The sequence below is a fragment of the Podarcis erhardii genome (genome assembly GCF_964252035.2).
Source record: "Podarcis erhardii genome assembly, chromosome: 11".
Classification (NCBI taxonomy): domain Eukaryota; kingdom Metazoa; phylum Chordata; class Lepidosauria; order Squamata; family Lacertidae; genus Podarcis; species Podarcis erhardii.
In genome coordinates, this window is record NC_138501.1 from 22,282,202 (window position 1) to 22,294,899 (window position 12,698).

At 39.9% G+C, this 12,698-nt stretch overlaps 1 protein-coding gene across 1 annotated transcript; it reads left to right on the forward strand.

Annotated features, from left to right (window-relative positions):
- Nucleotides 1-634: 634 nt before the first annotated feature.
- On the forward strand, nucleotides 635-10,360 carry NUDT12 (nudix hydrolase 12). The gene is made up of 7 exons (XM_081880517.1): nucleotides 635-909; nucleotides 2,169-2,377; nucleotides 3,244-3,839; nucleotides 4,687-4,854; nucleotides 6,911-7,024; nucleotides 8,111-8,310; nucleotides 9,226-10,360. Exons 2-7 carry the CDS (start codon nucleotides 2,172-2,174, stop codon nucleotides 9,334-9,336), a joined length of 1,395 nt encoding a protein of 464 aa, XP_081736643.1. The 5' UTR covers nucleotides 635-909; nucleotides 2,169-2,171; the 3' UTR covers nucleotides 9,337-10,360.
- Nucleotides 10,361-12,698: the final 2,338 nt, after the last annotated feature.

A 12,698-nucleotide genomic window follows, 5' to 3' on the forward strand; every position in this document is an offset into this window, starting at 1 on the left:
GTACATGGTCTATATTTAGATTTTTGTTGTTTGCACAGATTTTTTTTCCCCTGACAGACAACTCGTGTCACCTTTTGCCACCAGCCCCCAATCATAGCTGTCAACTTTTCCCTTTTCTTGCGAGGAATCCTATTCGGAATAAGGGAATTTCCCTTAAAAAAGGAAACCGTTGACAGCTATGCCCCCAATCCGTTTTTAGTTAGACTGCTGCCTCATGCCAGTCTTAGGGGAGGGTTTTATGGATGATGATGATGATGATTATTATTATTATTATTATGTCACTGAGCTGACCATTTATTCCACCGAGCACACCATTTATTTATTGCAAAGAAACGAGAGCCAACGAGAGGCCACTCTGCTTTTTAAAAAAGACGCACCACCAGAGAACCGTTTTTTGTTATTCTCCCCCCCCAAAAAAAAAAATAGTATACAAACACCAGAAAGAATAAACGAAAGCATCTCATTTTATTTATTTTTTAAAAAAAATGCAGATGTTTAAAATATCCTACACTTATTTGTATGAAATAAAGTATTATTAGAGGGCTAGGGAAGGACCCAATTGCGAGGAAACTACAATTCCCAGGATGCCTTGCTCCGTCTTCCGGGAGAGGGCGGGGCCTGTCCAGGTGATCCCGGAAGGAGGTGGCCGCGGGCGAGTTACCTAAGCGTTCCTCGGAGGCGAAGAGCCGTAAGGTGGTGTAACGGTCTCTTCCAGGGTCCTTTCTTCAGCGCCCTTGCCCTGGTCTCAACACCTTGCTTCGGAGGCCTCCCATTTTAACCCCCTGTTTTAAAGGGGTCCACATCTGCCTTCCCTTCGCCTAGACTAGAGCGAGTCTGGCTGGACTCTGCCCCCGAAAGTTTCCTCTTTGGCGAGCAGGAGGGCAGGGGAGAAGGGGGATCCAGACTCTGGTACTATATTATATGGCAACAGGAGGATGCCGGGGGGGGGGGTAGCGAGCAATCTGGGGGTTGCTGTCTAAAAAAAGGGGGTGCGTCTTGTTCGTCAAGAATATAAAAAGGATTGGAAAACGTTTGTAGCGTATTTTTTTTAAAAAAAAAAGTATAAACGAGTGAACAGATGAGCAGGACTTGAATAAATTCAGCAGTATAATAAGATGTCAGAGAAAATTAGTAAGAGTAGAGTAGAACTTGGGAACTTAGAAGAGAGGGGAAGCGAAGTCCTTAGGTTGTCTTTAAGTTGTGTCCTTGTTTGGTTGTGGTTTTGCTTTCATTTTTTGCTTTCATTTTTTGCTTTCCTTTTAATTTGTAGTTCTTCTTTTAGAACTATGTAAAAAAAAAACAACCACATGTAAATAAAGTTACTAAAAAAGAGGGGTGCAGGACAGTCTGCAAGTTTCACCTTTGGAATGAGCTCTAGGTGGCACATCACATGATACGAGGCAGCCTTTTTTTCCCCTCCCCCTGATTGGTTTAAGTGACCCCGCACTGGAATTTGGTATTGGAAACCTCTACAAGAGCTGACTGCGTTTCCAGATATATGCAGGGTTGCAGCCTTTAAGCTAGAAGCACATCCACTACAACTGCGGAGTAACTCTTCAAGTTACTATTCAAGCTTTTAGCTCAGTTGGTAGAGCATGAGGCTCTTAATCCCAGGGTTGTGAGTTCGAGCCTCACGTTGGGCAAAAAATTCCTGTATTGCAGGGGGTTGGACTAGATGACCCTGGTGTTTCTTTCCAACGCTATGGTTCTATGATTATCTTCAGGGTGTACAAACAGCTAGCTATCACCTCCCTCTTCTGGTGACTGTACACAATTGTGAACCGGTTTCATGACAACAGAAAATGGAAGAGTTCTGTTTTTATATGGATTGTGCAACCTTACACTGTTAGGCCCTATTAGGTGGCAGAAGTTAAAAACAAAACATGTTGAGTGTGCTAAAGAGAAAGTACTTGCCAAGTGAGCCCTAGAGAAGTCTCTACCGCTGCTGGTGGTGGTATAAGCTGAGGAAAGCGTATGAGTTACAGTTCTGAGTTGTTTTTTCCGCAAACAGCCTGAATGGCTTTCCTGAAAGTCATTTGAGGATGAGAGTTGTCCCAGTTACATTTAGCCATTTCCATTATATTGTCCTCAGTATATATTGCAATATAATATTAAACCAGATCAATACACTGTATACCCTGTTCATGTTTTTAAAACTTTGTTCACAGAAAATGCAAGACGTTCAAGGGAATCCAAAGCAGCAGTTGATTTCTGAGCTTCACAATTTTGCTGCTGTTGGAGACAAGACCAGGCTTGCAACATTGCTCAGTCATTCTCCCTCACTTATCAATGAAACTGGGAAGAATGGTTGGACAGCCCTGATGTATGCTACTAGAAATGGGCACTTCGAGACCGTGCAGGCTCTTCTGGAAAAGGGGTGAGAAAAACACAGCCAACTAATTTATTCAAATTGTCTAAATATATTTGCTGCCGTGTTGCACAACACAGCGGAATGATTATATGGGGATTATATGGGAAATTGCTTGTCTTCGTAGTTTTAATCCTGATAGAGCAATACAGACTCCTGAATTTGGGGCTTACATTGGAATACAAAAGTAAATTAAATCAAATCCTCTTTTATTTCAAACTTTCTTATTCTGTGAACATCATGTACACAGAGATGCTTCCATTGATCATTTTGAAGCCCGGGGCAGGGGCTGGGGAGGTTAATTGTGCTAGCCACCATTTCTTGAATTGATAAGATTCACAAAGTAATAACTTTTTGCAAGAGAATTGGTGTATTTTGAGAGCAGGGTTTCCCAAACTTTGGTCCAAAGATACCAGTGGTGGGTACCCTTCATTCAGGGGGCCCACAATGTGTCTAGGAGTGGAAGCAACAGCTGTGAACAGTGGGTGCAGTGCATAAAGTATTCATATTGATTTTTAATTGTATCTTAATGGATGCTTTTATTTCTTACATCAAATGCTATTATTGTTGTATGTTATGTTGTATCCTATGAAATTCAAATTATAATACATTAAATACAATACAGGCACACACATCCTCCAAACTTATGCACATTCCACTTGTTTGCGACTGCATTTATGTGGGTTGCCGCAAAATAAATGAATCAATTGAGTGGCCCTCCATCGCTCAGAGCTGCTGCCCAGAAGTGAGCGAGGGAAGGTGCATCGTGCAGTGGTTTTATGGTACCTTATATGTTGTGAAGTTCTATATAAAAACGTTGCTTATATTAAGGTGTGTTAACAATTTTTCATTTCATTTTATTTTTTTGAAATAAGGTGTGACAAGTCCATGACCAATGCATCCAACCAGACAGCACTGGACATTGCTAAATTTTGGGGCTATAAGAATATAGCTAACTTATTAGCTAATGTGAAGAGTGGACTGGAGCCATTTTTCCTGACCAGTGAAATTGGAGAACGCGAAATCTATTTTTGCAGGACATTGCTTGATAGGAAGAGTGAGAAGAGAACAGATGTGAAATGGTTGAACATAAAACAGAAGCAGCCAACTACTGTATACATCCTTTTTTCAAATTTAAGTCCATTAGTTGCATCAGATGATGAAAAAGATACCTCCCAGTTTCCAAGAGTTAAACTCCATAAGCTTTCTTACAAGGATGTAAAGGAATACCTGGAGCAACCAGAAACCATCACGCTGATTTTTCTTGGAGTAGAACTTCAGGTGAAAGGCAGCTTGCCTCCTACTCCGAAGGGGAAAGAGGCAAGCAACGGTGAAGACGATAGTTTGGTTGCTTGGTTTGCACTCAGTATGGATGCTAATGCTGCTGATAGATTTATACAGAAGCATCAAGAGTGTTATTTTCTTCATCCACCTATGCCTTCCTTGCTGCAGTTGTCTGAAAATGAAGCTGGTAAGATCCCTAAGCGTTTCTCTTTTTAGTCAAAATAAAAATAAATTGTCCAGTAGCACCTTAGAGACCAACTAAGTTTGTTCTGGGTATAAGCTTTCATGTGCATGCACACTTCTTCAGATATTTATTTTGAGTGCATCAGACCAACACGGATACCTACCTGTCTCTTTTTAGTGCTGGGAGAAAACTGGTTGATTTTATTTATCCTTTTCAGTTCTCATTCCTAGCAAAGTTTTTCTGCATTCAATTTGTATTGTGGGTTACTGCTTACTGGATTGCCTGTATTGAGCATATGTCTTCAGCGAAAACCATAATATGATTCTAGGAATAAGGTTATCACAGTCACTGCCGCGGACACAGCTTGATGTGTCTTGCTTGCCTTTCTTGTCCCCTTTCCTTCCTTGTTCTCTACTGCTGCTCCTCAAGATGCAGCTGTATTTTCTTTCTTGGCTAAAGAAAGTTAGGGCTGATTTTCCATTGCCCTTGTCTGCTGTCTCTCACAGAAGCATTCTGGTTACGTGAACCGCAACCTCATGGGTCTTTAGCTTGGCTGTTTTGAAGATCAGGAACATTTCAATGATACAGAAACCATGCTGTGGTTGAGCTTTCAAGGCTGTCATCTCACACCGTACTTTTGATGTAGTAAATCGCCCCCATATGTAAAGACCCAAAGTGGCCAAAAGTAACACAGTATTAGAACGAGAACTTCTGTATCAGCTTTAATTGCATAACATGAAACGGTTCTTCTGTTGATTTTCATGGTGAATTGGAATGCTGATGTTGCAATCTGTGCTGTTGAAAGAACCCTGCATGTTTATTATTTGCACTTTGTGGTCACTTTTTTAAGGAGTCATCGCCCAGGCTAGATCTGTCCTGGCATGGGATAGCCGGTATCAGTTCTGCCCAACATGTGGCAGCGCAACCAAATTAGAAGATGGAGGCTACAGGAAATCCTGCTTAAAGGAAGACTGCCTCAGCCATCAGGGCATTCACAACACATGCTACCCACGAGTTGGTAAGAGAATTGCAAATACGTTGTTTTCTCCCTAATAGTGGTGCAAGAATTTCAGGGCAGCCCACTGTAGTTCCTTGCAATCTGAACTTATCTAGTTGAAACCAACCTAGCAAAACTGCACATGCTGAAAGGGAGAAGGAAGGGACTGTGGCCAGCTAGAATAATCACATTAAAACATTGGTTCCTTGTTTATTTTTTTGTATTAAAAACAGACCGTGCGTGACAGCTACTATTAATCAAGCCTGGAGTAGATCCATTGAAATAAGTGGTCTTAAGTTCATTGATACCAATGGATCTATTCCAAGGATGACTTAGCTGGCCATCCTATTCCTGTCAACTTGCACGCAAAACATATTCTAGTATAGATATTCTTTTTAAAGTTTTTATCTGATCTTTTGCATGCATAGTCTGACGTTGCTTCCACACTGATTTATTGCCATCTTCTTTCCTTTCCTCTCATAGCATGTATTTTCTTTTGTTTTTAATCGTTTGTTATTTATTTTGTCCTCGCGATCTTGGCTGATATTACCAGTTCTGTAATATTCACAGAGAAAGTTAGTTGGGTGTGGTATTAAGTGGTTCTTCAGAAGCTTAAACAAAGGGAGTTGTGAACAGGAGGAGACATACAAGACCGCTGAACCAACAGCTGGTGTTTCTAGTGACATTTCCTTAACAAAACTAGAAGTCAGCAAGATTTGAAACCTTTGCTGGATGCCTTGCAGCATATACATTTTCCACAGGTCATCAGTCTTTGAAACGTATTTACCTAATGGGATTGTCATATCCGTCATGTTGACAGCAAGGAAACGGTATAGGTTGAACAGCAGACAGAAAGGGGAGAATGCAGCAAGAAGGTTGAATATCAAAGTGCAAAAGGATTGGCTTGATACTTAAAAGATGGCGCTCAGGTTGTTTTAAAGCCCACAGATTAAAAGCAGAGTCACAGAACAATTATGAACAACAAAGTAACAGATGAAAAGCTTGAATGAACCCATCAAATGGTGGTCAGGCCAAAGCCCTCTGATTCCCCCCCCCCAAATCAATGATAGTTTGACATCAGAGAGGAGGACAAATGGGAATCATTTTATAACAATTTACACCAAAATATAGACAAGAGTCACAGGGTCCGTTCAGATGCAAAATCATATAGAGTTATTTTTTGGGAATGAGCAGGCATAAACCTCAGACTCATGTGCTCCCTCGCACACTCAGAGAAGTATGTTTTGTTCAAACTAGCAGTGCAAACCATGGCCATCACCTGAGGGATGCCTTAGTAGGGTTGGGGCCATTAGAAAATTGTAAGAACTTTTCAATGTACTTTTGTTGTTACTGTTATCATTTACATTTATACCCCAATTTTCCTCCAAGGAGCTCCAGGTGACGTTCATAGTTCTCCCGACGTCATCCTCACAACAACCCTGTGATGTAGGTTAGATTGAGAGTGAGTGAGTGACCTAAGGTCACCCAGTGAAAACACACACTGGAGAAGATTATTCTATTCCAGAAAGGGACTCTGGAATAGATAATTGAGAGAAGACAGAAGAGAATCCTGAAGCATAAGAGAGAATCCTGTATCCAACAGGACCTGGAAAACTTGCTGCCATGACTCTGCTCTGCAGGAAGCTGAATCTGACTGTTCTTTGAATTGTGCACTGCACTTGAAAATGTATTCCACTGGACCATTAATCTGTGACTGAAGCTGAAGGCAAGAATTGTTGCTGATTAGGTCACTGCTTTCTGTCGAGTGTGCAACTAGGTCATTTACTCCAGTATTTATACCAAACGCATACTGCAGCTCAGGGTAATTTATCTCCCAAGTTCACTTTTGGTCTAGGCAGGTATATTCCCGCAAGACATTTGTGTTACAAAAAACAGGTGGATAAGTATTTTTAAGGAAACTGCATTAAGATTACCGTCTAGGGGGCTTGGAGAGAATTGGATTTCAGGCTTTTAAAGGAGACGATAATGCTGAGTGAGAATGAGCACACTTATGTTCTTTCTTGCTGTCTTTTGAAACAGTTTAAATTTGAATACATTTCTCTCACTTGAATTCTAGATCCCGTAGTGATAATGCAAGTTATTCATCCAGATGGTAACCACTGCCTTTTGGGAAGAAAAAAAAGATTTCCTTCAGGCATGTTTAGTTGCCTTGCTGGATTTATAGAGCCTGGTGAGTTCTCTTTGTATATATTGTTTCTTTCCTTTATTTCCATCCCAGATGTTAAATATAAAACTACTCCTTTGCCCTTTGATTTCTGATTTTGAACTTTGGCCTGCAGCAAACCATATTACTTTGTATAGACATACCTGGAAATATGTTGGGTTTATTTTAATAATTCACTAATTTGTATACTCTGGGCTGGTTCTGAAGTTGTGTAAGCAGACTGGGGTGATTTTTGTCCCTTTCTCCTGTAGCTTCTGGCATCCCCAAAAAGAAAAAAATAACCAATTTCCCCAGGACTTTGGAACCCCTTCTGTGAAAGACTCCTTCCGCAGAGGGGTTGCCATGGAACTAATAATCCATTGTCAGTTTTTTGGGATGTCAATTCCGCTTTCTTGTAACATACATTGTGGTCATTAAGTCTTTTTATGCCTATATTGTCTTACGTACCTTGAAAAGTGAAGGCCACATGACATCCAAGATGTGCTCCAGGATTGCAGCGAAATAGTTCTAACGATATAACTGCACATGACTCTAAAGGCATGGTAAAAAGGTAAAGGACCCCTGGACAGTGCAGTGCTCATTTTGCTTCAGGCCGAGGGAGGCAGTGTTTGTCCACAGACAGCTTTCCGGGTCATGTGGCCAGCATGACTAAACCGCTTCTGGTGCAGCAGAACACAATGACGGAAACCAAAGCACACAGAAACACTGTTTACCTTCCTGCCGCAGCAGTACTTATTTATCTACTTGCACTGGCATCCTTTCGAACTGCTAGGTTGGCAGGAGCTGGGACAGAGCAACGGGAGCTCACCCCATCACGGGGATTTGGACCACCAACCTTCTGATTGGCAAGCCCAAGAGGCTCAGAGGTTTAGACCACAGCGCCACCTGCGTTCCCCCTAAAGTCATGATGTCAGGGTGGCTATTATAGATGCATTTTTATTGGAAATATTGCCTGCCTTTTATTTGTGATACTTCTGATTTGTGTTCTGATCTGTGCAGAAAGTTTCAGATCTTTTGAGATGCTATAAAGCACAGGATGTGATTCTAGCTTGGAGCTTTGTCAGTTAACTGTTCTTTCCCTTCTTTGATTAGGTGAGACAATTGAAAATGCTGTTCGAAGAGAAGTAGAGGAGGAAAGTGGAGTTAAAGTGGGCCATGTTCAGTATGTCTCTTGTCAACCATGGCCAATGCCTTCGTCCCTAATGATTGGCTGCATAGCGGCGGCAGTGTCTACAGAAATTAAAGTTGACAACATTGAAATAGAAGATGCCCGCTGGTTCAGTAGAGAAGAGGTAAAGTTCAATTTAATTTCCTTTCTTATTGATTGCCCTCTGACTGTATTGGTTAGAGCATGCAGTATGGATATGCTTTTTTTCCCCAGGCAGACAAAAGAGTCCTTGTACTCCTTATTGTACAGTGATTACGTTGAAATTGAAAATTATGTGTTGCTAAAAGAATTGGTATAGACAGTTGTTCTTGTATTGAGCCCATAGATCTTTCCAGTAAGTTGCATAGACAAATTTCATAAACAAGCTCTAAAATTCCTGTAGACATAGCAATCATCCGGATTTGGCTTTACCTTTTGTGCCATCCTGCTACTAATAGAGATGAAAATAGAAGAGGTGATCCTCTTTTTATAATAATAGCTTCCATTTGTATAAAAGTATTCAGACTCTCAACTTTCAGGATAATATACCACTAAAAAGTTGAATCATAGAGTGACATGGTTCCTATTTCCTCCCTGTCATTGCTTTTTAACATTTGGCTGTTTTCATTTCCAACAATAATAATTTAAGGGGCAGATCAGATAAATGCAATTCAGAGACCACCCAGCTGCCCTTTGCCTATACTCACTGAAAAACAAAGTGTAATCGGCAATCGTGTCGGATTACATACATACACCGAGGCCTAGGATATATTAGTGTCTTTGATACTTTCTAGAAAAGGTCATGGAGCATGCGTGTGGTTTTTCTCCCACAGGTTTAGTCATACATTCAGCAGAGGGAAATAGTAAACGATTAATTGCACAAGGAGGAGTGAGCTCAAATACTTTATGAAACAAATTGGGGCTAGCCCAGTTGCACATCTCTAAAGCAATTGGCTGCTAGCCATAAAATCCTTCATATAGTGGATCATTAACCTGATGAACTACGCAAATTTCTTTACTGGATTTAACTTGCTCAAATATGATATTTTGTATATTTCAGGTTTTGGGAATTCTGAACAAAAGGAACCAGAGTGCGTTCTTTGTGCCACCACATCAAGCCATTGCACACCAGTTGATAAAGCACTGGATTGGAATGAATGCTAATCTTTAAATTCAGCGAGCTGATTTATCTGTCTTGTATCACTGCTGTAGCTGCTACTGTGTTGGAATTAAACTAGATGTAATTAATCATTCAGCATCACATGTGACCATTTTAGGGATTTTGCAGTACAGTTGTGCATGTGTACTTTCTTTGAGTACAGAGGTCATTGCTCCCTGGTAAAACGTGTTAGGATTGCAACCTAAATCTTTTAGTCTCCAGAACATATTTGTGCATACGGTTCATTTCTCAAATCGCTCAAGGTCTAACATTGCCTAAAGTCGGGGATGAGAGAGGACCTTTTCAAATGTAACTTCCCACCTGAAAGTTGCATTCGCTTCCAACTGGTTACTCTTGATTTTACAGAGTTTACTTACACCTCTCTGATTTTAGCTTTCCCGGGCTGTTGCTTCAGGCTATGATACACTTACAGCCTAAATCATTCTACCTAAAGGCATTCAGCCGTTTCTCAAAACTAGAGCAGAAGAAAATAAGCTTTCTCTGGGCTGAAAAAACGGATTGCAAAGAGCTAATGCTTTTGTGTACTGGAGCAGGCTCTTGAGCCTAACACGTGGATACCTGTATTTCAGGGACTTTTTTGCTTCACAGACGAGCCATTAGGATAGAGGAAGACTGGGAGGGATATCAACTAGAAGCAGGTATTCTAAGGCCTCTGTATCCCTCAGCCACAGGCTGCTGCAAAAGCCACTTTTAAATAATTGGAGGACAGTGCCTTATGATTTTTCCACATAAATATAAACCTCTTCATTCCTATGATAGACCTCAATGAAACAGTTATCCTGCTGTACTTCGGTTGCCGGAGCCTCATTTGCACAAATGGTACACCAAATCCAATATGGACAGTAAGTAAGGTTGACATTTGAGTAAGTGAGGCTATACATTGCACTTCATCAACCCTTGAATACTCTGCTGAAAGCTTTTGCCGCACTCAATTTCTTTATTTGTAGTTTGCCACAAAAGTATTTGCTGTTGGTGTTTTATTGTGATACAGTCTTATTAAATATCTTTTGCCTAAGATGTTGTTTAAGTTTGCCCTAACTTTGTTTTTAAAAATAAGAATTAACGCAAGAAAAAAAAAACCTGGCCTTATCTTTCTCTCCCCCCTCAGTCTGTTAAAACACGTGAAGGAAAAAAGGTGGGTGCCAATAGGCTGATTAAAGGTAGGCCATTCTTGAAGCTCCATGGAATTAAATATACTAATCAGATTCTGAGCTTATGGGACAAAAATAGCAATGGAAAGAAGTAGACCAGGCCAATGACACTTAACAAGACTGTCTCGTCTCTTCGCTTTGTTTGGATGCCAATTTTTGTTTTAACCTCCTTGAAAAACTAGGAAGACTTTATATAGAATTTGCTCAGGTAAGTTGCTTTTCTTGTTCTTGCTACACCACTGACAATAAACTATATGCTTTTTCTCCCTCACCAGTCAGGTGGATAGAGGAATTCACTTGTGCTGTTATTACTGACCCAAGTTTTACAGTAAAAAAGGGGGGGATAAGTAAAAGGAGAAGAGAAGAGACAGTGGGGGAAGGGGGGTTGAATAATAAACCCCAATAAGTTTCCTAGTAGATCCACATAGTGACCATCTTAATGCAACAACTGAATCGTAACTTGGTGGTAGAGTATTTGCTTTGCATCTCTGCTGCCTGCTTTAGCAAATGGGAATCATATCTAAGGAAAATATTTAGCTCCTAGTCTCTGTAAGTATTTCTCTTTGTATATCACTAGCCAAATGTCAGCCAGATCTGATGCAACAATATAACTCTGTTAATTCACCATGTTTGCTCCTATGAAATGCAAACATTGTCTAATTTTCCACGATGAGAAAATCAACTCCTCTTAGCCATGAAGAAAATTGCTTTTGAACAAATAACTTGCAATTCTAAAGTAGCACAGTTACATAGATGTAAGTCCAATTGAATTCAATCCAATTTATTTCTGGGTAGAACTGCATAGGATTGTACTGTTAATCAACTTCAGAGTAAAATTAGTTCTAGGTTTTTAAGTGTGTTTTTTAAAAAAAAATTTTTTTTTTACTCAGCAAGTTCAAGCATAACCCAGTTTCTTTGTAGCAAATCTTATTAAATGCAGTGCTGTTTACTTCTGTGAATAAGTGTACTTGGGATCATTGCCTACTTCATCAAGTGTCTAATTTGACTATATCAGAATATACTTTTAAGTAAATCCTCTGAACATCTTGCTAGTCTTATCAAAAGGTACACCATACTTTTTAAGATGATTTGCTGTAGTGGGATCCCAAATTCACTTCAAATTTTGCTTTGGGTGATATCTGGTAATTTAGGAATATGCAACTCCACCTCTGAAAAAAAAAATAGTTATCTGTATATTTGCTTTCAATTGTTTTCTGCTGCCTTTGAGGGCAACTCATAATTCTAAGATTTACACACACACACACACACACACATACATACACATTCTATACCACAGTGTGAAGTGGGAAATTTTCCAGTGCTTTATTTTTCCACATAAAAATTTCCATTTCATAAGTTTTTTAATGAATCTATAGGTATCAATTGCAAGTCCAATATTAGTCACTCTTAGCAGTTTAAAAGTTTCTAGCTTTCTATACTAAATACAGGTAAAATAAAAATGCTAAATTGGAGCACTCTTCAGCACATCAGAAAAAGCTTGGATACAAATTAAACTGCATTGGAAAATTTTGCAATTCAAAATTCTCCAGAAAACACACACATCACATGGCTCTGCACCTCTAATATGAATGAAAAAGCAATGTACGTATCTCCTACATTGGTCTCTACAGCCACAGCGCTGTTATTCTACAACAGTTTTGATTTATCCCTGAAGACGCACTGTTCCATTGTCTCCTGAGACAGACAAATGCCAGGAACCTAGAGAGCAAAATTAGGATTTTGTCTAAAATTAAAGAGTCTTCATGCTGTTTTCAGGGAATAAATCAAAACTGAAGAGAATGTCAATACTGATAATTATTTTCAACTCCAGATAGAGTACTAGTTTTGATGTCTTCTCAGGCTCTATTTGGTATGTTTTTCAATTAATAACTACATACAACCAACATACCTGGGCTGGATTGATGGTCAATGCAAAGCTGGTAAGAAAGTTCTGGCTAAGATAATTAGGGATTCTCATAGGAATCAATCGGAGGAATGGATCAGTGGTTTGAATCTGTGTTAAAATCTAATCTCGATGAGTTCGGAGTCAATCGAGAAGTTTCTTGATTGGAACTTCTGGGGTCTGGGTTCTTCCATGGCTGCATTTTATTTAAAATTAAAATTTAAAAATCTAGATTGGAAACTTGGAAAGTGATGTGAGGTTATCCCTTCCCCACGCTGCCATTTCTCCATGGAAAATCA